Raw genomic sequence first — 22,963 nt, 5'->3', positions numbered from 1 at the left:
CTATATTTGAAATGATACAGTCCTTTGACAAACTAGTTATAATAATTATTGCTCAGTTCGGTAAAGCGTCTAAATGAAATTAGAAATTACTTCGGGGTCGGATTATGTTGCTGCAAGTTACACTTATGCAAGTTTAAGCCGGCTACACCGGGCAAAAGGGTACCCCCACCGGGCACATATGGGAATAGGTGCATTCATATGAATCATTCATATCTGTCCCCGCCTCATGGATGGCAGCAGTCACGTGGGTCGGGGACAAACGGGAATACACCGTCAAAAAGCCACTCATCATTGGCCACGCATACGCAAGTGTAAGTTGCATAAATGTTGCCAGGTTAAACGTGTAAAATGTCCCATGTATTTTATAAAATGGGGTCCAGATGTCTCATCGTGGGCAAAAAGACAACACACACATCAATAAATAAAACAAAAATTGATTTTCAAATATATTTCAGTAATCAAAATATAATAATAGGCTTACACGGTAATAGTTACAAATCGTATCTCTTCTCGTGAAGTTTTCCAAAATGGCGTATGCGGGGATCCGGATTAGCAAAACGTTCTATACAGTTGGCGATGGAAAAACGCCTAACGCGCTTAGACAACTGATAAACGCCTCCGATGACAGCTGTCAGATGGCTTAAAGGACTAACATCTAGGCCATAATTGTTTAAAAAACAACTGTCAGAAAAAGGTATTGTATCGGCGCCGCTTTTCAGTTGCATGAGACGTTTTTTAAATACACAAAACAGCGAAGAAACCACATTTAGCCCGAAAAAACAAAATATTTACATGCCAATAAATTACAATCCCATAGAGTATTACATCATATTTTTTACATAAATCCTTAGTGCGTTTTATTCACATTGTAAATTTGTTTAAAAAAACGTCTTAAGTGCTACAGTGTTTTACTTTTTAATGTGCACTTTTTTAACGAAAATGTTAAAGACCGCTTCTTTAAATCTATTCATAAATCTATCGCTATTTATTATCGTCGGTTATTTTTTTAAATTAATACTTTTGTCCTGTACTTTATTTTAAAAATGTGTTTATACTTATAAAATATGATTGTATGTATAGTTATATAAGTTATCCAGCTAGTTTTATGTACAATAGTCTTTTCGGCTACATATTTATATTTTAAATCTTTCTTTTAAAACAATAGGTTCATTGTAGGCAAGCACAGACGTCGTCAATTCCAACCTTCGGCCGCCATACTGTTTTGATTTATTTATTTTCTCGTAACATTTCAAAGGCATTATTAAAAACATAGTTACTATTATATTAAAGTATCCTTTGAACAACTTAAACAGTTACGAAATAGTTACAAAAACAAAATAATTCCACTTTCGTAACTGCTTATATGATGTATGCTATCGTTAGTCAAACATGTCCTTATGAAAAATTGCGAAAAAATTAGTAGTACTTAACTAAATCATTTGATATCGAGCTAAAGAGTAGTGGCGACCAAAGGCCAAACTTAAACCTAACCAACCAAAACTCAGAGTATCACAAAAATCAGAGTCAGAGAAACAAAAGTGAGGAACTTGAGTCTATTCAATATTTACATCTTTTTTCTTATATTATTTTCTTTATCACAAATAAAATTCCGCGCTATTTTTTGTTAATTATGAGCAAATAGGTATACTTTTAACTACTATTGGTCAAGATTCACGAGGAAAAGCACTGGTTGTAAAAAAAACTGGTAAATTATAAGTCTAAAAGCTAGAATAACAGCTGAATGTATCTGGTTTTCTTCTTGAAATCTTTTAAACAGTAATAATAACAATAACAATTGCTTAATCAATTTGATTTTAAATTATGATTGTTTTTGAGCCTTTTGTTTTACTGACTTAGTGACTTAAATTCATATAAATATTCCTACATTTTGAGGCCTTCGTCCAGTGTCTTTTTAGGCAAAGGTCAGTTTTACGTTCCGAGTAAATGGCAAAAGAACAGTTATATGTATTAAACGCACTAAGAGAAGATCCGCGATAATCAATCAATCGTTTATTTGTTTAAAATGCCGGTAACTAATGCATTCAATTAAATGGGTATTTGAACTTAATTCTGCACAATACAAATATTACAAATGGTCATTGGTTTGACACATATACTGATGGTTATGTCATATTTTCATATACCTAATCTTTAAGACTCAATTATTTTAAGATTTCTTTTTGAAAACCAGATTTGAAAAGAACAAGACAAAAGTGGCATTTTAGGAGGAATTGATAGTTGAATAGAGCGTTTGATTTAAAAACTCATTTTTATGGACCGAAAAAGCCACTTTTGCGCTGTTTTTCTTCTAAAATAATAAATGAGTAAGCCTAATGACGGGCACACTTTGATTTGTTAACACTGTTTATTCTCCAGAACATTTAAACCCTTTTTTGTTAAATGTAAGAAGAATTCCAAATTAATTGAAAAATGTTTTTCAGTTTCGTAACTAACTTTACAGTTTCGTAACTTTATAGTATGGCAAGGAATTATTACATAATTTCCCAAAAAAAAGTTCCACAAAATACACTATAACTAGAAGCTTCAAACTGTGCCCGTCTACGTAGTTTATGGACGCACAAAACATTTTACGGACGTTTCAATAAATAAAAAAACCACGGTCTTCCTTCTGAGCATAATTTCTCTAAATTTATGCCTATCTAATTTATATTACACTTAAACCAATATGAACGGTTCATTAAGACTCGAAATGTCGTACCATATCGAAACATGTCTGTAAGTTTGTGGCAAAGGTGGAAAATATTAAAGAACTTGATTTGAATAGTACCTAAAGAAACATTTAATAAAAAAAACATTTGTTTTTTCATTTAGAGAAACAAGCTTGCTTCTGAATTTCTAATTCACAAGAAAGATTTTTAAAATTAAAATTCTTTAAACAGCTAATAATTGACACTAATACAATGCCTTTCTAAATAAAATACAATTTTCCTCATAATAACAGCACAAATGTTTCAAAACAGTACGACATTTGAACAACAGTTTTCATGTCTTATTTTATCGCTGACATGATATCGTTCGATAAAAGACATGACACCGATATAACATCTGCCGCTCGATATACCAAGCATACAGTACAAAGTGTATACTTAAAGCGTTTTTTGTCTATAAATAAATGATACTATAGTATAATTACATCTTGTTTTGTCCTCGCCTAAAACTTTAAACAAATTTTTCAAAGATTGAATCAATAAATGCGATAGTTTTTAATAAATCATATTAGTTGTATTACTCACATTAAAAATAAAATCAGATGTAGCAATAGCAGGAGCAGAACGCTTTCTGAGCACTTATTAAAAACATACAATTAATTAAAATACATATTTATTTTAAGGTGAAAATTCTGAACAAACAGAGCTAGACGTGGAAATGTTCTCAATTATAATTAAATATGGTTTAGCTGCAAAATTTTCACTTTCGTAACTGTCATAACATTTTCGTAACTCGTAAGTGATGAGGAAAAATTTCAAAATATTTAACATTTTTCTTATCATTAGGCGAGAACAAACGAGGTCTAAATTTAAAAAATTAAACATCCCATTAAGATACAAATTCCATAAGTAACATTATTTAAAAATCGCTTTTTAATCCAATTCTATACCATTTTTTATTTACAAATTTTACTTTTACTTCGTTTCTTTTCAACATTGTATTGTTTGGCCTATCCTAACGACTATTTTATAGAAAAAAATAACTAATAAAAGCATTTTGAAAATAAATACCTAAGAAAAACACTTTTGTATGGTTCGAAAGCTTTGTTTACAATTATATTATTTACAATGAATTCTTAACTAATACAGTTTTAATGAGTATTGTAAATAACGAAGGCAATCGAAATCTGTCAAAAAATCTGATTATTCTTAATCCAAAAATAAAGTTCCCAATAAACATTTATCTTAAACAGATAGCTTCAGAACCATTAAATAAGTTTTAAAAAAACCTGCCCAAAAATAGCTGCCAAAAACAAAAATAACATTATCACAAAAATCAATCTACTTGTTACCTACAAGTATTTTAGTGTAAAATAGGTGCATTAGAAAAGAGTTCTATTAAAATACATTTACACAAAGATTCATAGAACAATCCAGCATTTTTGTAAGACATCAGGCAGATATGTTTATGTATAGTTAAATTAATTAGTTGTATAATATTGTTAAGACTGATTATTGAATCTAATTCTCCGTTCGCAACCCGGTTACGATGAAAAATTTCCTCGTTCGAAACTACTCCATTGTGACCTGACATTGACAATCCACCATTAATTTCTTGTTCAACGAGTAAACAACGACGCTATGTACCGCCAAAGATATTAATTTCCAACCCATTTTGTACCTAATTTGTCACAGTGACAATAGAATGAGATCTCTAATGATTTTCATATTGACCGTCACTGTGACGAGGTACGAAATGGGTTGGAAATTATATTCTTTCTTGTCTTTTTTATTTTATTCTTTCATTTTAATAATATTCGTCGTTACTAAGCAATTCAGAAACGTACAGGATATTGTCACTGTCAGGTCTTCATTTTCATGTTGGTGAAATAGGTGCCAGAAACTGGACCTTTCGGGCACTCTCGGCTACGTTCGGCTCAGCGTTGCTCCGAGCACTTATTAGGGTTGGCAAAACTTGACGTTCCTCTGCGTGCACAATTGCACAACCACAGATAAGATAATGACTTGAATTTTAACAACCCTAAATAGCCGAAAGGGATAATGCCATACATTAGAAAGGGAAAACATGATTCGTCCCTGAATCGCTGTCAAACTTCGACCTCCTTCGATTCTTTCGAAGGTTGATTTCTGTACGGTAGTATCATTATTTATTCTGTGGCAGAACATAAAACGTTAAAAAACTGTATTATATCTTGTCTAGATTTCCAATCTGCCTATTCTACCAATCTTTGTGTACCGACTGTTGACCGACTATCTGAGTCTTTGCAATAAATAAGTTTACTAAACGTCAGTTATATTACAACTGACCAACGCCAGCTCTTGTTTGGAATTAGGTTTACAATTTGTCAGTTACTGACCAGGTGTACGAAAAGTTAGTTATAACTGACCAGGTGTACGAAAAGTTAGTTATAACTGACCAAGCGTACGATAAGTTAGTTATAACTGACTAGGTGTAAGAAAAGTCGGTTATAACTGACCAAATGTACGAAAAGTTAGTTATAGCTGACCAAGCGTACGAAAAGTTAGTTATAACTGACAAGGTGTACGAAAAGTCATTTAAAAAGTGATCATCTTCACCTATGTGTTTGCAATTAGGATTACGAAATTGTCAGTTATAGGTTAACAATTTGTCAGTTATAGCTGACCAACTGTACAAAAAGTCAGTTATAACTGACCAGGTGTACGAAAAGTCAGTTATAACTGACCAGGTGTACGAAAAGTTATCTGACCAAGCGTACGAAAAGTTAGTTATAACTGACAAGGTGTACGAAAAGTCATTTAAAAAGTGATCATCTTGACCTATTTGTTTGCAATTAGGATTACGAAATTGTCAGTTATAACTGAGCACCTCGACCTTAGAGTCAGACCAATCTAACTCTGCATGGCATTTGCAATGACAAAAAATGGTAACGTCAGTTAATATCAAAGTTCTAAGAAAATATGACGTCTATTAAGACACCGTCGCATTATTCTGTTCAAGTCGGTGCTGAGTTAACTTCGACGGACGGATGTCTTTACACAGAAATGGTAACTTAAGTTATAACTGACAATTTGAACCTAATATCTTTGCAAATAAGGTCGATAATCAGTTAACAGCATGTAGTTCATACATGAAATAGGTTAATAGAGCTCCCCCCGCTCCTCGGCCTCTAGCGGCCGCCGTATCATCTAATAGTCAACGCGAGCGCGAGTAACAGAGTCGCGGGTGCCAGGCGCTGCGCCGGGCTGTTGTACTTGCTGCTCTGCTCGCATGTACCTGGAAGGAAAGAGACAGGGTGATAATTTGTTTTCTACTCTGTAATGGCGAGCTGTGGTACTAAAGCTGTGCTCAACGAGGCAAATTTCAGAAATTTGTGAGCCCTTTTCGTACTATTTGACACCTGTCAACTATGTCCAATTTTTCTATACCCAATTTTTGGTTTGATGACGTTTAATTTTAACTCAAGCATCAATAGGGAATATTACGCGAAACTCTGCGTGGAGGGCGCCACTACCACAATCCATCACAATCTGAGGGTCTACCGTGAAACAAGAAAATCGAAATTTCGTTAAAGTAAATCTATATATCACTCTGTTCTATTAAAAAATGTTTTATTACATAAGTAATCTACATACAATTTTCTATAACAAAGATCCAGTACGCTTTTTCGCTAGGATTAATATTTCAAAAAAATATTAAAGTACTTAAAATTTGTGTTTGTGTACTAACAAAGAGAGTGTATAAGGGAGAGGTAGAAACGGGGGTTGGAAGGGGCAGACCTCGGCGGACTTTCTCTGATCAGATCGGGGAAATCCTGAAGAAAAGCCAGGTCAAGAGCACCCTAAACCGGCGAGCGTGTATGAGGAATGTTATGAAAGTGAAGAAAGCGAGAGGTATGCCAGGATCGTAGCAAGTGGAAATCCGTGGTCTCTGCCTACCCCTCCGGGAAATAGGCGTGATTATATGTATGTATGTATGTATATATGTATGTATGTATGTATGTTAAAATTTGTTCGTCTTTTTTTTTGTTTTTCGTAAATAACTCTTAAACGGCCCATAACAAAAATTAGTCTTGTACGTATATAATGTATATAAAATTTCCTACAAAATAAATATACAGGATGTCGCATAAATACCACATCAAACTGAAACTAGAGATATAGGACACCCTATCACAGTGGTTCCTAACCTTTTCAGTACTGTCACCCCTTTGACTAACTAGGGAACTCGATTTTAGCCCTCCTCCATAATCATTAATATTCTTTTTTTTTTTTTTTTTCTTTCGTTTTTTGTTGGATTTTAAATACATTGATTGAGATAGATAGATAGATCTTTGTTATCTTAGATTTTGAACCCCGTAAAATGCCAGTTTTACCCCCACGGGGGTAATTACCCCCAGGTTAGGAACCGCTGCCCTAAGAGAATCCAAATAAATGGTCTACTAGGTACATAATTATTAATGTAGTAGATATTTTTTTGCTACGGGCCACAGTTTGAAATGAAATGAAATGAAAAAATGAAATGAAAACATTTATTGACAAAAGTTATTAACGAAAAACTATAAAAAGTGACCCTAAACCTTCCCCCCCACCTGTTAGCTTCACCCCCACCCTCCGATACTTTTAGTATGTTGTTTAATACACCATTCCCTACAACTATTATCTCCCCCGTATTTCCATCGTTTGGTGGCTTATAATACCGGAATCGGAGGTAAAGTAACATACCATTGAGTGTGAGGTTGTACGCCTTGTCCGGCGGGCCAGGCGACGCCGCGCGATCACACGAGTGCGACACGATGTTTAACGACAGCGTGCCTCCGTGGGTCTCTGTAAAACAAAGTTAGATATAACTCCGTAATAGATGGATACAGTCTAAGGAAAAAACGTGCCTCGAAAATCAAGAAAATTTGATTCTCGTTCAGAGGGCGCTACTAGTTTTGGCCTACAGTCGTATAGATGGCGTTGACGGTTTAGTTTGTTATTTAACCATTTTAACGCATATCAGTGAAAGAACATGGGTCAAAATCATAAAAATAATTAATGCAAATAAAAAAAATCATTTATCTATATTTAAATACATTCTATCGCATTTTTATAAATCTTCATTTTTAGTTTTAAAGTGTGTCGACAGATGGCAGTGAATTTACAGTGGTTACAAAATTTACTATGACAGTACCGCTCTAGTATAAGTTACTCTATGGTCAATCTGTGTAAGAATGTCCTATAATATTTATTTATTTATTAAAAAAAAAAAACTTACTTAATGGTGGGGCTAAAATTAGCCTATTTTGATTTCTAATTTGTTCCTAGGTTGGAAGGTTAGTTGTTAGTTATTTTCGTAATCTACATACCGTTGTTATTGTGGTGCTCGTAAACGATGCAGACTGTGCGCAGGCGCGTACTGCGCGGCTGCGCTGGGGCCGCTACCACGTAGCCGGTGCCACCAGACTGCCAGCTGCCGTAGCACGTGTACACTGAAAAAAAAAAAGAGAAAATTCCTCATTCATAAAATTCAAGGATATAATTTACCGTTTTGTAATTTGTAATTTATCATAGCTTAAAGGCAATATTTAGGATTCCGTACCTAAAGGGTAAAACGGGACCCTATTACTAAGACTCCGCTGTCTGTCCGTCCGTCTGTCACCAGGCTGTATCTCATGAACCGTGATAGCTAGAAGGTTGAAATTTTCACAGATGATGTATTTCTGTTGCCGCTTTAACAACAAATACAAAAAATAGAATAAAATAAATATTACTGGGGCTCCCATACAACAAACGTGATTTTTTGCCGTTTTTTGCGTAATGGTACGGAACCCTTCGTGCGCGAGTCCTACTCGCACTTGGCTGGTTTTTTAAAGACGCACCCCTCCTTTTATACAAGGTGATTCAGGAGACGTGACCAGGATTAAGCCTACACATTCAGTAACATATAAGCAACTGTTTCGTATCAGTATTAGTGAGATTAACGTAATTTTTTTTGTCGTGTTGAAAAATAAAAGTTATTAATTTATGGTGTAAATAGTATAAGTAGACGTACCAGTACTGGGGCAAGCGGACTTGAACTCGATGCTGTCCTGAGCCGCGCCGCACCCTATACTCGCGCTGTCGTACACGCCGGGAACGCATTTTGGTTCTATCTCGGTGCTTTCAGTATCTCCTGAAAATTACATGAATAACACAGTTTGAGAGGGGCTAATGTGCATGCTCTCTTTATTTACATACAAGATATATACAGTGGTACTACGTAAATGAAATTAATAACTAGCTTAAATCTAAAATAGACCCTTGAGGCATTGTACCAAGGATGCTGGCGGTATTTCCTCGCTGTATCGCAATGCTGATGTAATGTCTAATGACAGTACCGCTCTAGTATAAGTTACTCTATGCTGATACGTTGTGCGAGGAAGCCGCCAGCTCTTCGGTCACCAGTTACGTCAACCAGACGCTTCGCGACTTCTGCAAACAACTTGTGCGCGCTGGGACTTACCTTTTAGTGATTGTAATTTTAATATATAAATTAGTATATATTTTGTATGTAAAGGTAAGAATACTACATTCTTCCCAATGTGCTTCTTTAGCCTAAGATATAATGTATTGTATGATAAACACGCAAAAACGAATTTCACATCATGAATACCATACAAAATTCGTACTCAATGCATTGTCTTGTTGTTATTTATTTTTTAATTTAAGTAGCTCACAAAACAAGTTACATTCTCCTCTGCGGTAAAAACTAGTGTTTACTCGTATGCCAGTTATTGGGATTAAGGTGCCCAATGATTATCAGTCCGCCGGACGATATCAGCCTGTTAGTTAGAACAAAAAATTTACAGTTCCGAACAAGTGACAGGCCGAGGTCCGGCGGACTGGTAATCAGTGGGCCCCTTTAGTTGCTAAGTGGACCAGGCCCCGTAGACAACATGCCAATCGCTAACGCTCCGTAGCGAACGAAACGCAACTGTCACTGTCACACTAATATGGAAGAGTGATAGAGAGACAAAGCGATTCGATGGCGAAGCGATAGCGATTGTCACCTTGGCTAAGCCGCAAGGCTCCCATGAGTCGTGGCAGAAGGTCAGGATAACGCGAGGATGATCCGCTAGAGAGTTCTCTTTGTCATTTCTACGATTGATTAAAGACAAGCATGTTTAAATTCCTAGACTAAACATTTAATAAAAATCGTTAAAAAAAATTGTACCTATAGTCATTTGCTGCCGCCTCCGCCTTGAGTCAGCTAAAGAGCTCACCACACTGTAGCGGCCGAAGATAGGACACCGTTCCGGAGTCAAAGAGGTCGCTGTAACAGACAGACAAGAAAAATCAATATAAATCGGAGGCAGCTTAAAGCAGATTTCTGACGAATCGGATGTAGCGATAGGAGAGTTTTTTCGTATATTGTATTTTCTCTTAGAAAGTATTTGCTGACAGTGTGAACAGCGACCAGTGGCGGTATCATGGTTGCATTGTTATCACTTGCCATGTCATGCGTCACTTTCGCACTTACATACTTGTTAGAACGTGACAGGCATGATGACAGATGATAAAAAACCGACCATCATGGCCCTACCGAGATAAATATTTGTATATTTATTATTTACAGAGGACTCATCTACCAGTGTGCGTACGTTTCTAGCACAAGAAAACAGTCCATCGCTACTCGCTTTATCGCCACTGGTTGGAAAACTTGGAAATTTGCATGAAAAACACAATTATTTGTTTTTAGAAGAAATAATTTAATAGATTTTGAATTACGTAGGGGTCAAAAGTGGCTTTAAATGGTTCGTGTAATATAACGCACGGCTGCTGCGTCGCCAGTTCTCCTCTGTTGAACTTTGCTTGACACGCTGCCGCGTGTCTAGATCTGCATTTGAAAGCTTTAACTGATGCTTTCTCTTTCTTCCACGAATTAGGAAATATTTAAATTAATAGCTTCAATAGGTAGCAGAAAAAAATTTGGTAGCCCATGACGGGATAAGGAACCTAGAGCCAACATCCAGATGTTTTGTACCTATCCTGGATAAGTACATACTGATAAGTGCAATGGAGGGCTCGTGTTGGGGCGCGGCGCGCGTGGGGAGCGGCGCTCGGCGTCTTGTGAAGACTCCCAGAGGCCGGAGCCCGAGCGTACTTCTAGTGAAGAGTAACAGAGACAGCACTCAGAGTAGAGAGAGAGCAGCTCTTACTCTAGTCGCGCTAACACCAGGCACACGTGGCCGGATTCACTAGAACAGGAAGACTTAAGGACATGAGGACTTACTGATGAGTGTGATGGAAGGCTCGTGTTGCGGCTCGGCGCAGGCGTCCTGCGGGGACTCCCAGAGCCCGGAGCCCGAGCGCAGCTCCAGCACGTGCGCGGAGCGGCGGTGCAACACGAGACACACGTGCCCGGATTCACTGGAACACGAGAAATAGGTTAAATACTGGTTTTGTCCCTTATAATGGTCTAACTGAAACAATGTGTCAATAATTTGTGTGATTTTTAGCCACTCCAGTCATGTAATAACTTAGGTAGACGAGTGATATTTAAAAAGTATTCATAAAACTAAGTGACAAGAACAAGTGTAAAGTGCGAAGTGGACAAGTGTGAAAGTGTCAAGGAACTATTCGTGAGTCGAAGGAGAAGTAGGTGGTCCCGTACATTACATCAACCGTTGTCAGGGGCTGCATGCACTCGCCGTCTAGTTTTTAGTTTTAGTTTTTATGCGCTACTAACACTAGTAATAAGATTGAAATGTTTGCTAACCATGTATGGACCTTTTAGTCTGCAATAAATGATTACTGTAATTTTAGTTAACAAAAGTTAACGTTTAAATATACAATTTAGTTAAAAACATGAGGAAGGTACCGTATAACGTTATATAATTGATTCGGCAGTCAAACTCAAGAGCATGTTTATCTTAAGCAAGGTTTAGACTAGCAAGTACTTGCATGCAGTTTACCTTAGTAATCGGCAGTTTAACGTAAATTGCAGCAAAGATAGATATAACTCCGTAATAGATGGATACAGTCTAAGGAAAAAACGTGCCTCGAAAATCAAGAAAATTTGATTCTCGTTCAGAGGGCGCTACTAGTTTTGGCCTACAGTCGTATAGATGGCGTTGACGGTTTCGTTTGTTATTTAACAATTTTAACGCATATCAGTGAAAGAACATGGGTCAAAATCATAAAATTAATTAATGCAAATAAAAAAAATCATCATATCAAATATAGATATATATTTAAATACATTCTATCGTATTTTTATAAATCTTTATTTTTAGTTTTAAAGTGTGTCGACAGATGGCAGTGAATTTACTAGGGTTACAAAATTTACTATGACAGTACCGCTCTAGTATAAGTTACTTTATGATTGCAGTTATTGCTAGTCTTCGCCTTGAGCTTGAGACTTAACAGTTTATTTGCTTACTTATACAATGAATAATTTTGCTTATCAACGGAACCAAATATCGAATTACCACTTTAATATTAAAGAGAATTAAGCGCCAAGGATGATTGAATTCTCTCTTCTTTTATCTCAAAAGGGAATTAGGTTATTTATAATACTAGTAAACGTAAATCATGATTATATCCTCACCATCCTTTAGTGACGTGTGCTACAAGCTTTATATGCTTCTTTTCCTTCTGCTCCAAAATGGAGTGGCAAACTAGTCGCTTCTCCTCCAACTGTCCGTCCGCGTTAGCTATCTGAAATGTTTAATTGTCCATTTTAGAGTTTTTACAATTTTACACCTTTGTGTGATAAGTTGATAACGAAAAATTCTCGGAAACATATAGAAAATTTCATAAGTATCAAAAAGTCCTTTTAAATTATTTCGATTATGAAGAATATTCCCTGTAGGTGTTTTTAAGATATCCAACGCATTTGCCGAAATGTTCGCAATTTTGGAAGCATACATTTGGCACACCAGTACACGATGCACACGATTTCGGTAAAAAAACAGCCAAATAACACGACAAACAAAGTTCCTAAATTCTAACCAGGTGGCGATGAGATGTTCCTACAACATATATTGTAGATGTTGATACAACATATGTTGTAGATGTTGATACAACATATGTTTTCATTCCAAGTTTTGATTAAAGGCGTACTTACACAAAACAGCGATAACATGACACTGTACGCAGTATAGTCAATCGGCCATCAAGTCCTAAAGAAGGTAAAATCGTATTGAGCGAAGTGTACCTTAAGCGTTGCGTTCTTCGTCGTAAAATGGTACTGGTGGGTGTGGTCCAAGCTGTACCATTTGTGGTGGTCCACTATCCAACTAGGGAAGTGGCAGCGATTGTGCTCGTCGTCACCTGCAATAAATGTATAAGTGGAGATTATTATACTATTGGGTAGCAGACGTGGGTACACGCAGTAGGTGATCAAAAGGAAAAGTATAAAAATAGCTCAAAAGTAAATTGGGATCAGTCATTTTCTTATAACTCAGATGTGGAGAGGTTAAATTATCAAATGGCTAGAACTAAAAATGTTCTTTACTACTATGTAATCGTCGAAGGCATTTGACTACTTTGATCATAATACTTATACAATTAAATAAGTTATATGGAACACAAAACGGTGCCTTTATCTGGTCATATTATTTGCATAGAACATAGCAATATATCAACTATGGGAGTTACGTCTGCTGTCGGTTTAACAATTGTTTTTGGAGTACCCCAAGGCTCAATTCTAGGTCATACTGTTTAATGTAGAAGATAGACCACAAACTTTGTGAAAGACAAACATTATAAAAAACCGTTTAGTTTGTAAGAAGTGTACTATTTTTACTCACTGTTAGTCAGCCTCATGGTTCGACTACCGTCGGTCGGTGACGACAGTCCATTGCACGTTGCATCTCCGGACTGGGCGATGTAGTACGTCATAGTTTTGTCGCTGTGCTGGCCTTTATAGATGAAGCATCTGTGGAGAAGAAAGATATTGAAACTGTGTGCTTATCATCATCAATTTAAAATCGTCCCTACTTTGACTTATTTTGTGATATTTACTTGAAATGAATCAAAAGGAAGCTCAACGAGACACGACTTCTTACCATCGTTTTAATAACGTCCGACGTCCTTTTTTTTTCCAATATAAAAATTCCAATTGTTATATTTTATTTTTTACTTCTATTAGAAACGAATTGTGCCCGTACAGTCACGGACTTTGCCTGCATTTGTTTTACATCGTTCATTTCATAGCGTAACTATTAAGTAACCTTGCTTGCAACTTAAACGGCTCAGCAATAAAAACCAAAGTTATATTGCTGATTTCATTACCTGTATGTATCTTCATCGGAGGCCAAAGCGTTCCGTCGTTGAACTTGTGATATCTTGCCCACCAAGTATCTCGTGGATCCTTCCTTCCACGTCGCCAGGCATACTAACTCCTCCACTGTGACAGAAATTATCATCATTATTAATTTTAACATTATTACCAGCATCATCTTTATCATCACCAATAAGTAATAACATTTGCCAAAAATCTACCTTTATAAATTACCTATACTTTATAATTGTTATATTATATCCCAGATACTAAAATGACTGTACTATGGGCATGTAATTTGCCCAATCCAACAGTAATTTTTAGTGTAAAACCAGCCAGGTTGTTAAGTAGATTAGTCAATTAAACTGTCATTTTAGTATTATTATAAAACAAAGTCCCTTGCCGCGTCTGTCTGCCTGTATGTTCGCGATAAACTCGAAAACTACTGAACGGATTTTCATGCGGTTTTCACCTATCAATAGGATGATTACGATTTATATTCAATATTTGTGACGTTTAAACCAATAGGTACCACATTGTCGCTTGTCGATAAGGTTGATTTTGAATTGAAGCTATATGGCAATAGCGCCTTATTGACAACCGACAATAAGTACCCTTTTGGTTGAAAATGGCACGTTTAAAGTCCCTTACCATTACTCTCAGTAGCCTGAACGTCCGGACACGCCATATACCGCAGCAGCAGTCTCGAGTCATCCGTGCACGACTCTGCTCGTGACGGCGGATTCGTGCAGTCACCGGCGCCTCTGTTGAGAAGGAATAGAGTTTAGATTAGCCTCAATCAGACGCACAGCAGTTAGTTATTTAGTGCTTCTGGGCATTTTCCGCAACTCGACAACTATTGTGCCTATTTTGCGTGAAATGAGATAGCGCTACTCTAACCACCCCAGCTCCTACATGAAGCTTAACAATGTTTTCAGGTTGCTAACTATATATATATATATAAATTCGATGTATGTATTTATATTAGTAGTACTCTATGTTATTACGTCACGTCGTCCACAACGTGTCCCGTCCCGAACTATGCTGTCCCGCACACTCCGCTGGCTCCACAGAAAACCAGCGCCGTTGACCACGCTAGTCGTGCCAGCTGCATTGCTGAGTGGAGACCATTTCGGCTTCACATCTCTATTTCTACTGTTTCGTTTATCTTTGTCTTGTATTTGCTATATATGTGTTGTCTGAATAAATGATTTCTGTTCTGTTCTGTTCTGTAACTGTGTCCCTAGGTATTTGCTCCTGTATACTTCTACCTGTTTGCAGTCTAGGAGAATGTGTTTTGTTGTTTCCTCTTCTTCCATGCACGCTCTGCACATGGGGCTGTCTGTTTTTCCCATATTGTGGAGGTGTTTGTTCAATGTGTTATGTCCTGTAATTAATCCTACTATTTTGCGTAGTTTTGTTAGACGCACAGCAGTAAATATGTATACTTGAGTCTCTTTTGACGAATAGAGAGTGGCGTTTATCATTCGCTTGCCCTTGTCCCATTCACTTGGAAACGATATAGTATTTTCTTTCGGTCCCGTTGCCTGTCATCTCATCGTTTACATGCATTCTTTTCACAATAATATTATTGTGAGTGTTAGGCCCTAATCTTGTTGTCTTGAGATCTATCGTAGGGGTGTGGACTGTATAGGGTGCGGCATAGGCGGCAAGGATGGAGTAAAACAACTGGAGCTCTTCTTAAATCAGATGCAGGAGGGTCGAGGTCGGAGAGGTCTTCTTTTCTTCTTTTGGAGAGGTGTTTCTTGCTCGGCTGCTCGATTCGTAATGGCTTCCTATGGCCGGCGCACCGCCTTTTATTCCCTCCATATTTAAAGACCTCGTCCCCCGCGCCGCGCCGGCGCGGGCGTCTGCGCTTCGCGCATGCGCAGACCTCTCTTTCCTCGACTCTCCTACGTTTCTCTTTATTTATTAAAGTTATATATTAACAAATTACATGTTTTATTTATTTATCCTACCTATCTTATTAGATTCTATTCTATTATCACAATTTCTTATTAGAATAAGGTTGCGTATACTTTTGCCCTATTTTCTTATACAGATCTACGTAATGAAACACAATGAGGAAAATTCTTTATTTGTTATAAGCCTATCTTAATTAAATTATATTGCAATCCTAACTTTACCTAATTGGAATTCTCTTATTGGATTCCTTTAAGAGGTACAAAGTATGCTACTCATACTTTGTCCTGTTATAAAAACATACTAAATACCATTTATTTCTATACGTGACGCGACTTAAAATTATTACATGTTAAAATGACTCTAAGTTACAAAATACTATGCGCGTCGTGTACATTTCTCCCGCCGTCGCCTTGCGATCCCACTGGTAGCACGACGATCTTCTTTGTTGGCCGCCTCAGCACGTGTCCTCTGCTGGTGGTGACGTCCACGACTCGTACCACGCCGTCCTTGCCCGGATACGTCTGCTTCACTATTCCACGTGGCCATATGTTGCGGGGGAGGTTGGAGTCGCATATTATTACGACATCGCCGACGGCCGGGGTGACTCCTGCGCCGTGGGGCTCCCGCCGGTGTTGTAGTAGCGGCGCGTACTCGCGAACCCAGCGCTGCCAGAAGGTGTCGGCCAGCTGCTGGGCGCGCCTCCAGTGTTGTCGCGCGTTCATGTCGCTCTCTTCGAAGGTGCCGGGAGCCGGGGTGTAGCAGTCCGGCCCGAGCAGGATCATGTTTGGAGTCAGTGCCGGCGGGTCTTCTGGATTCACCGCTACGTAGGTTATGGGCCTCGAGTTGACCGTCGCCTCCGCCTCCGCCAGTAGGGTTTGTAGAGTCTCGTCGCTCGGGTATTTTTCATGTAGGGTGGCCTTCATAGCTTCTTTCACCGTGCGCACCATACGTTCCCACACGCCCGCCATGAAGGGTGCGGCGGGGGGTAGGAAACGCCAGTTTATGCGGCGCGCGTGGGCGGCGTCTCTCATGGCTTCCGTCAACTCGCGGTTGGCTCCTCTGAAGGCGGTCCCGTTGTCACTCCACAGCTCTGTAGGGCACCCGCGCCGGGCAATGAAACGGCGTAGTGCGTTGATGGCCGAGTCCGTGCTTAGTGAGGCTACCATTTCTAGGTGTACGGCCCTCGACGTCATACATGTGAACAGCGCGACGTACCTTTTTTCTCTGTGACGTCCCACTGTGACTTCTTGCGGCCCGTAGTAGTCTAGACCCGTGTAGGTAAAGGGCCTCACATGATGCGCCAGGCGTGCCGCCGGTAGGTCACCAGTGGCCGGGGCCGCGGGCTTCGCACGACGTAGTCGACATCTCGGACACTGAGCGATCACTTGTTTCACTGTCGGCCTTATTTTCACTATGTGCACTCGCTGTCGCAACTCGTTCACCACTATTTCCGTACCGCCATGATGTAATTGTTCATGCACATGAGAAACATACAATTTCGTGTAGTGATGCTTCCCATATAGCACTACTGGTTGCACTGTCTCTTCTTGTATGTTGCCGGCCGCCGCTATTCTTCCCCGTAGTCGTATGATACAGTCCTCGTCCATATAAACACTCAGCTTGGCCAGTCGGTCGTCCTTGTCGGGCGTACGGCCGCTCGCTATTCGCCTTCTCTCTTTCTCGTAGCTATCTTCTTGTGAGGCGCGTATTAGTAACTTTTCGGCGGCGTTTAGGTATTTGGCTTCTAGCGTTAAGTATTTCTTCTCTTCTTGGGGTTGGGTAGCTGCACTCTTGGCGGGCACGCGCGTGTGTTGCGTGCGTTTGTTCCATGCGCCGTCTTGTTCCGCGTTCGCTCGTGTCCGCTTGCGCTTCGCCGCCGCGATAAGTTGTGTCGCGGGCGGGGCGGGCGCGCGGGGTTGAGGGCGCACTAGGTCGATGAACTGTAGCACGCGCGCGGTCGCTCGCAGCAGCCGCATCCATTTTGAGAAGCGTTCGATCTCGGGTATAGCTGCGTGTTTATCTTGCGTAGGGACGGCGATCGCAGCGCACGTCTCTTTTTCTTCGCCGGTCGCGGGAACTTCGACCTTATTCTCGTGGGGCCAAGTCTCTTTTTGTTCATAGAGAAAGGGCGGGCCGGTGAACCATCTATGTTGCGAGTCGAAATCTGCCGGGGTGGCGCGGGTCGCGTCGTCGGCCACGTTGTGTGCTGTCGGTACCCATCTCCACTCGTTTTTCTTAGTGCAGTCTTCTATTTCGGCGAGTCTGTGTGCCACGAACGTCTTGAATGTGCGGGGCTCGGCGCGTATCCATGCCAGTGCCGTGCGAGAGTCACTCCAATATGTTTTCGAAGTGATTTCGAAATCGTGTTCTTCTATGACTGTTTTTGCTAGCCGTACGCCTAGGACGGCCGCTTGTAGCTCCAATCTAGGAATGGAGACCGGTTTCCTGGGTGTGACTCGACTTTTTGCGGCGGCTAGGGCTATTCTGACTGAGCCGTCGGCTCGCGTCATTCTCCAATACACTGCGGCGGCGTAGGCTTCTTCACTGGCGTCGACGAAAGTATGCAGCTCGTGTGTGGCGGCGGGCGTAGTGTCGTAGCACCTAGGTATTTTTAGGGTACCTAGGTCTCGAAGTTGTCGTAGCCATTCGCTCCAGCGTTCGTGTAGCTGCTCTGGTATCGCTTCGTCCCAGCCTGTGCTATGTTGCCACGTGTCTTGCATGATTCGCTTGGCCGGCGTAGTGATTGGTGATATGAGGCCGAGCGGGTCGAAAATTGACATAATGACACTGAGTGCTTCTCTCTTCGTTGGAGGCCGCAGGTCGTTGATTACTTCGGGCTGCGCTCTTCTTGTATTGAGGCGAAAGCGGATACTGTCCTCATTTGTGTTCCATAGCAGGCCGAGCGTTTTTTCTATCTCGCTCCCGCCGATAGGGACAGTATTTCCCTCTCGCTCTTCGCTGCCGACGACGTTACTTATTGCTTCTTTTTCGTTCGTGGCCCATCCTCGCAACTGGAACCCGGCTTTTTTGTGCACATAGTCGACGTCTCTTGTTACTTGTCTTGCCTCTTCTATTGTGTCGAAACTTTGTAGATAGTCGTCCATGTAGTGATTTCGTTCTATCGCTCGCGCGGCTTGCGGGTACTGTGTCGCGTGTTCTTGTGCATTCCTATTTTTTATGTATAGGGCGGTGCACGGTGATGATGACGCGCCGAATATAACGGAAGTCATGCGGTACTCTTCTGGTTCTCCCTCGCGGCGATCGCCCCTCCATAGGAAGCGGAGGGCGTCCCGGTCTTCTTCTCTTATTTTTATCTGCATGAACATTTCTTTCAGGTCGGCTGAGACTGCGATGCTATGTTGTCGAAACTTCATGATGACGCCGGGTAGCGATTGTAGGAAATCTGGGCCCGTATGTAGCATGTCGTTGAGGCTGCGACCGTGTGATGTGGCCGCAGCATCGTGGACCAGTCTAATCTTCGGCTTCTCTGGATTGCAGACTGCGAAGTGAGGTAAGTACCACGTTCTGTCACTCGGGGGCGTTGTCGCGCGCTCGGCGTAGTTTGAGGTAAGTAGGTTGTTGACGCGTTCGTTATATTGTTGCTTTAGGCTTGCGTCACGATCCAGCTTCCTCTCGAGCGTGTGCAGCCGCTTGAGTGCGTCGGTGCGATTGTTAGGTATCTTCTCTGTTTCGTTGCGCCACAGTAGCCCCGTCTCGAACCGGCCATTGGGTAGGCGGCGGCTCTTTTCTTCTAGTATGCGTAGAGCTTGTTGTTCGGGATCACTACGGGGTCGCCTCGGCTCGATTGATAGAGACTCGAGGGCGAAATAATTCTTCATGGTTTCTTCTATGTTCTCGGTCGGCCCGGTACGAGTGAGATGTGCGCAGCAGTAGGCGATCGGCTTCGCTTTTGTGGTGCGACAGCCGTGAAGTACCCATCCTAGTAGGGTTCTCGACGCGACGAGTTGTCCGCGCCGGCCTTTTCTTATTTCTCGTGACACGATCAGGTCCCAGTTGTCCTGGCCGATGAGTATTTGTGGGGTTGCACCGCGGTAGGTTAACTTGTGCTTGATACCCCGGAGGTGCGCGCAGCCGTCTATTTCTTCCATGCCGATCGACTGTGTGGTGAAGCCGAGGCTGCCGACGGTGTGCGCGTTCGTTATGCGTTGTTCTTGGCTGTCGTGCTTATTCTTGATGAAGACCTCGACCCTCCTGCTCTGATTGTGCTCCATCTCTTTCCCGCCTACGCCTTGCACCCACATTGGTTCAGTGGGACCGTCTAGCCCGAGTGCGTCTGCCAGTGCTGAGTCGATGATTGTCACCGTGCTGCCTTCATCTAATAGGGCGAACGTGTCTAGTGTCGCTCGCGGGCCGCGCAGTGTTACTGGCACTATCTTCAGGTAGGCGCGGCTCGTTCGTGGTTGTGCGCAGGCGACTGTGTTCACTGCCGAGGCCACTATTTCTTCCGGTTTATGTTGTTGTGGTGGCTCGACTTGCGCAGCGGCGACTGGCTGCGGCGTCTTCTCGTGATGTAGTAGGCGATGATGTCTCATGGGGCAGCCCAGGTGGCCGCAGGGCTTCGCACGACACGCGAAGCGGCGATGCTTGCTAGCGAGGCATCGGTAGCAAATGTTGTGTTTCTTCGCTACTTCCCAGCGCTCGTTCGTGTCAATTTTGATGAATTGCGGGCACGACGGCAGTTGGTGAGTAGCGTGTTCGCATAGTGGGCACGCTTGCTTCTCTTCTCTTGGCTTCTTAGTGTCGGCGGTAGCGGCGTACGTTCGCTCGGGCTTCTTTCTTGCGGTCCTCACTTCTTTGTTCTCCGTCGTATTTTCAGGCGGAGCGTAAGGCGTGCACTTGTCGGCTTCGTTGTTTAGAAAGTCGGCAATCTTCTTAAGCTCGGGCGTATCTTCTCTCGTGGCCGCGTAGTCGTACCACTTGCTTCGAAGTATAGGCGTGAGTTTATCGACCATCGACCGCAGTAGCTCTGGATTGTAGAGGTACTGAGGCTTCTTCAATATCTCGATAGTCGTGACAGTGTTTGCGATCTTGCTGGCGAATATGCACAGGTCGCGCGGGCTGTCGGTGAGTCGCGGCAGTCCCTTCATCTTCTCCAGTTCGTTGACGAGTAATGCGTCTGGCCTTCCGTATCTTCTTTCTAGTGCTTTAATGATGTCCTCGGGGTGCGGCCGGCTGATGAGGAGGGCGCTTACGGCTTCCAAGGCTACTCCCTTGAGGCTTTTTCTTATACGGGCGACGTTTTCACTTGCGGCGAAACTGGGGGCGGACTCGTCGTACGCGGCTTTAAATTGTAGCCACTCGTTGCATAGGCCACTGAATGTCGGCAGGTCTGGTATGTATTTTCTGTAGGACTTGCCGGCTTGGATGGCTTCTGTTAGGGCGGCGGTCAGCGATGACACGTCCATGGCGTGGGCGGCTCGAGGGGCCTCCGGCCGCGCGTGTTTTCTAGTGGCGCGCGGGGCCGGCACGTGTGCTTCTTCATGGGCGGGCTCTTCTTCAATCGCTGTTGGTTGTTCTGGGCGGCGGTTGAACCAATCGGCAATGCGTTGTGGAGCAAGGTCCTCTTCCTCTTCAGACTCTTCCCTTGACGAGGCGAGGTCGAGTCTTTGTTGTCTGATTCTTGCTAGTTCTGTTTCGGCTTGTACGCGCTTCAGCTCCAGCTCGGCTAACTTCTCCTTGGCCTCTAACTCCGCGAGGAGTCTCTTGCTGGAGGCCTTGGATCGGTGTGACCGAGCGGGCTTAGCGGGAACTGGCGGCGGTGGCATTAACTCGACGGAATCTCGCCCGACGAGTGTGGCGACGGTGCTAACTGCAGGCGTTGCTCTGATTCCCGACGTGTCGGCTGGGCCCCCATTCGTGCTGGTGCCGGCGATGCTGGCTTCTGTTGCAGTGCGCGTTCTTGTGGTGGTGCCCGTGCCTGACGTCTCGCCCGTGCCCGACGTCTCGCCTGTGCCTGACGTCTCGCCTGTGCGTGACGTATCGCCTGTTCGTGACGTCTCGCCTGTGCCTGACGTCTCTCCTGTACCAGATGTATCGCCGGTCTGGTCCGTGGCCTGCGTTTCATCTGACGAATTTTCTTCTCTGCCGTGGTTGCTTCTTGTTACTGCCATCTTGCTATTTTTTCTTGCTTCAGAGATCCGGCTTCGACGAGGACCAAACAATGTGAGTGTTAGGCCCTAATCTTGTTGTCTTGAGATCTATCGTAGGGGTGTGGACTGTATAGGGTGCGGCATAGGCGGCAAGGATGGAGTAAAACAACTGGAGCTCTTCTTAAATCAGATGCAGGAGGGTCGAGGTCGGAGAGGTCTTCTTTTCTTCTTTTGGAGAGGTGTTTCTTGCTCGGCTGCTCGATTCGTAATGGCTTCCTATGGCCGGCGCACCGCCTTTTATTCCCTCCATATTTAAAGACCTCGTCCCCCGCGCCGCGCCGGCGCGGGCGTCTGCGCTTCGCGCATGCGCAGACCTCTCTTTCCTCGACTCTCCTACGTTTCTCTTTATTTATTAAAGTTATATATTAACAAATTACATGTTTTATTTATTTATCCTACCTATCTTATTAGATTCTATTCTATTATCACAATTTCTTATTAGAATAAGGTTGCGTATACTTTTGCCCTATTTTCTTATACAGATCTACGTAATGAAACACAATGAGGAAAATTCTTTATTTGTTATAAGCCTATCTTAATTAAATTATATTGCAATCCTAACTTTACCTAATTGGAATTCTCTTATTGGATTCCTTTAAGAGGTACAAAGTATGCTACTCATACTTTGTCCTGTTATAAAAACATACTAAATACCATTTATTTCTATACGTGACGCGACTTAAAATTATTACATGTTAAAATGACTCTAAGTTACAAAATACTATGCGCGTCGTGTACAATTATTGAGGGGTTGAGGAATCCGGGTTCTGTAGGCCGAGCACATGATTGACGCGACAGCCCGTCTTTTACTAACTGTATGAATTAAAGGGGGACGGGTAGTCTATGTCACGGCGAGATACTCTCGCGCCAATCATGTGCTAGCCCGGCTGGGTTGAGAGATCGGTTTGGGGTTGAGGTATCGAGGTTACGGCGTTTGGATATTGAGG

General features: G+C 41.9%; 1 protein-coding gene across 2 annotated transcripts in view; it reads right to left on the bottom strand.

Annotated features, from left to right (window-relative positions):
- Positions 1 to 433: 433 nt before the first annotated feature.
- LOC134753512 (uncharacterized) overlaps positions 434 to 22,963 on the bottom strand; it is a 340,941-nt gene continuing 318,411 nt past the window's right edge. For both annotated transcript variants that reach the window (XM_063689408.1, XM_063689409.1), the window contains 11 exons: positions 14,572 to 14,684; positions 13,932 to 14,046; positions 13,448 to 13,575; positions 12,853 to 12,968; positions 12,244 to 12,353; positions 10,927 to 11,063; positions 9,868 to 9,966; positions 8,707 to 8,826; positions 8,021 to 8,143; positions 7,395 to 7,496; positions 434 to 5,946 (listed from right to left, as the gene is read on the bottom strand). In XM_063689408.1, the coding sequence (XP_063545478.1) occupies positions 5,855 to 5,946; positions 7,395 to 7,496; positions 8,021 to 8,143; positions 8,707 to 8,826; positions 9,868 to 9,966; positions 10,927 to 11,063; positions 12,244 to 12,353; positions 12,853 to 12,968; positions 13,448 to 13,575; positions 13,932 to 14,046; positions 14,572 to 14,684 (1,255 nt within the window). In that variant the 3' untranslated portion in view covers positions 434 to 5,854. The remainder of the gene's footprint in view (positions 5,947 to 7,394; positions 7,497 to 8,020; positions 8,144 to 8,706; positions 8,827 to 9,867; positions 9,967 to 10,926; positions 11,064 to 12,243; positions 12,354 to 12,852; positions 12,969 to 13,447; positions 13,576 to 13,931; positions 14,047 to 14,571; positions 14,685 to 22,963) is intronic.

This window comes from Cydia strobilella, chromosome 27 (assembly GCF_947568885.1).
Source record: "Cydia strobilella chromosome 27, ilCydStro3.1, whole genome shotgun sequence".
NCBI classification, from domain to species: domain Eukaryota; kingdom Metazoa; phylum Arthropoda; class Insecta; order Lepidoptera; family Tortricidae; genus Cydia; species Cydia strobilella.
The sequence above is the reverse complement of the archived record's forward strand: the minus strand, read 5'-3'. Positions and strand labels throughout refer to the sequence as shown.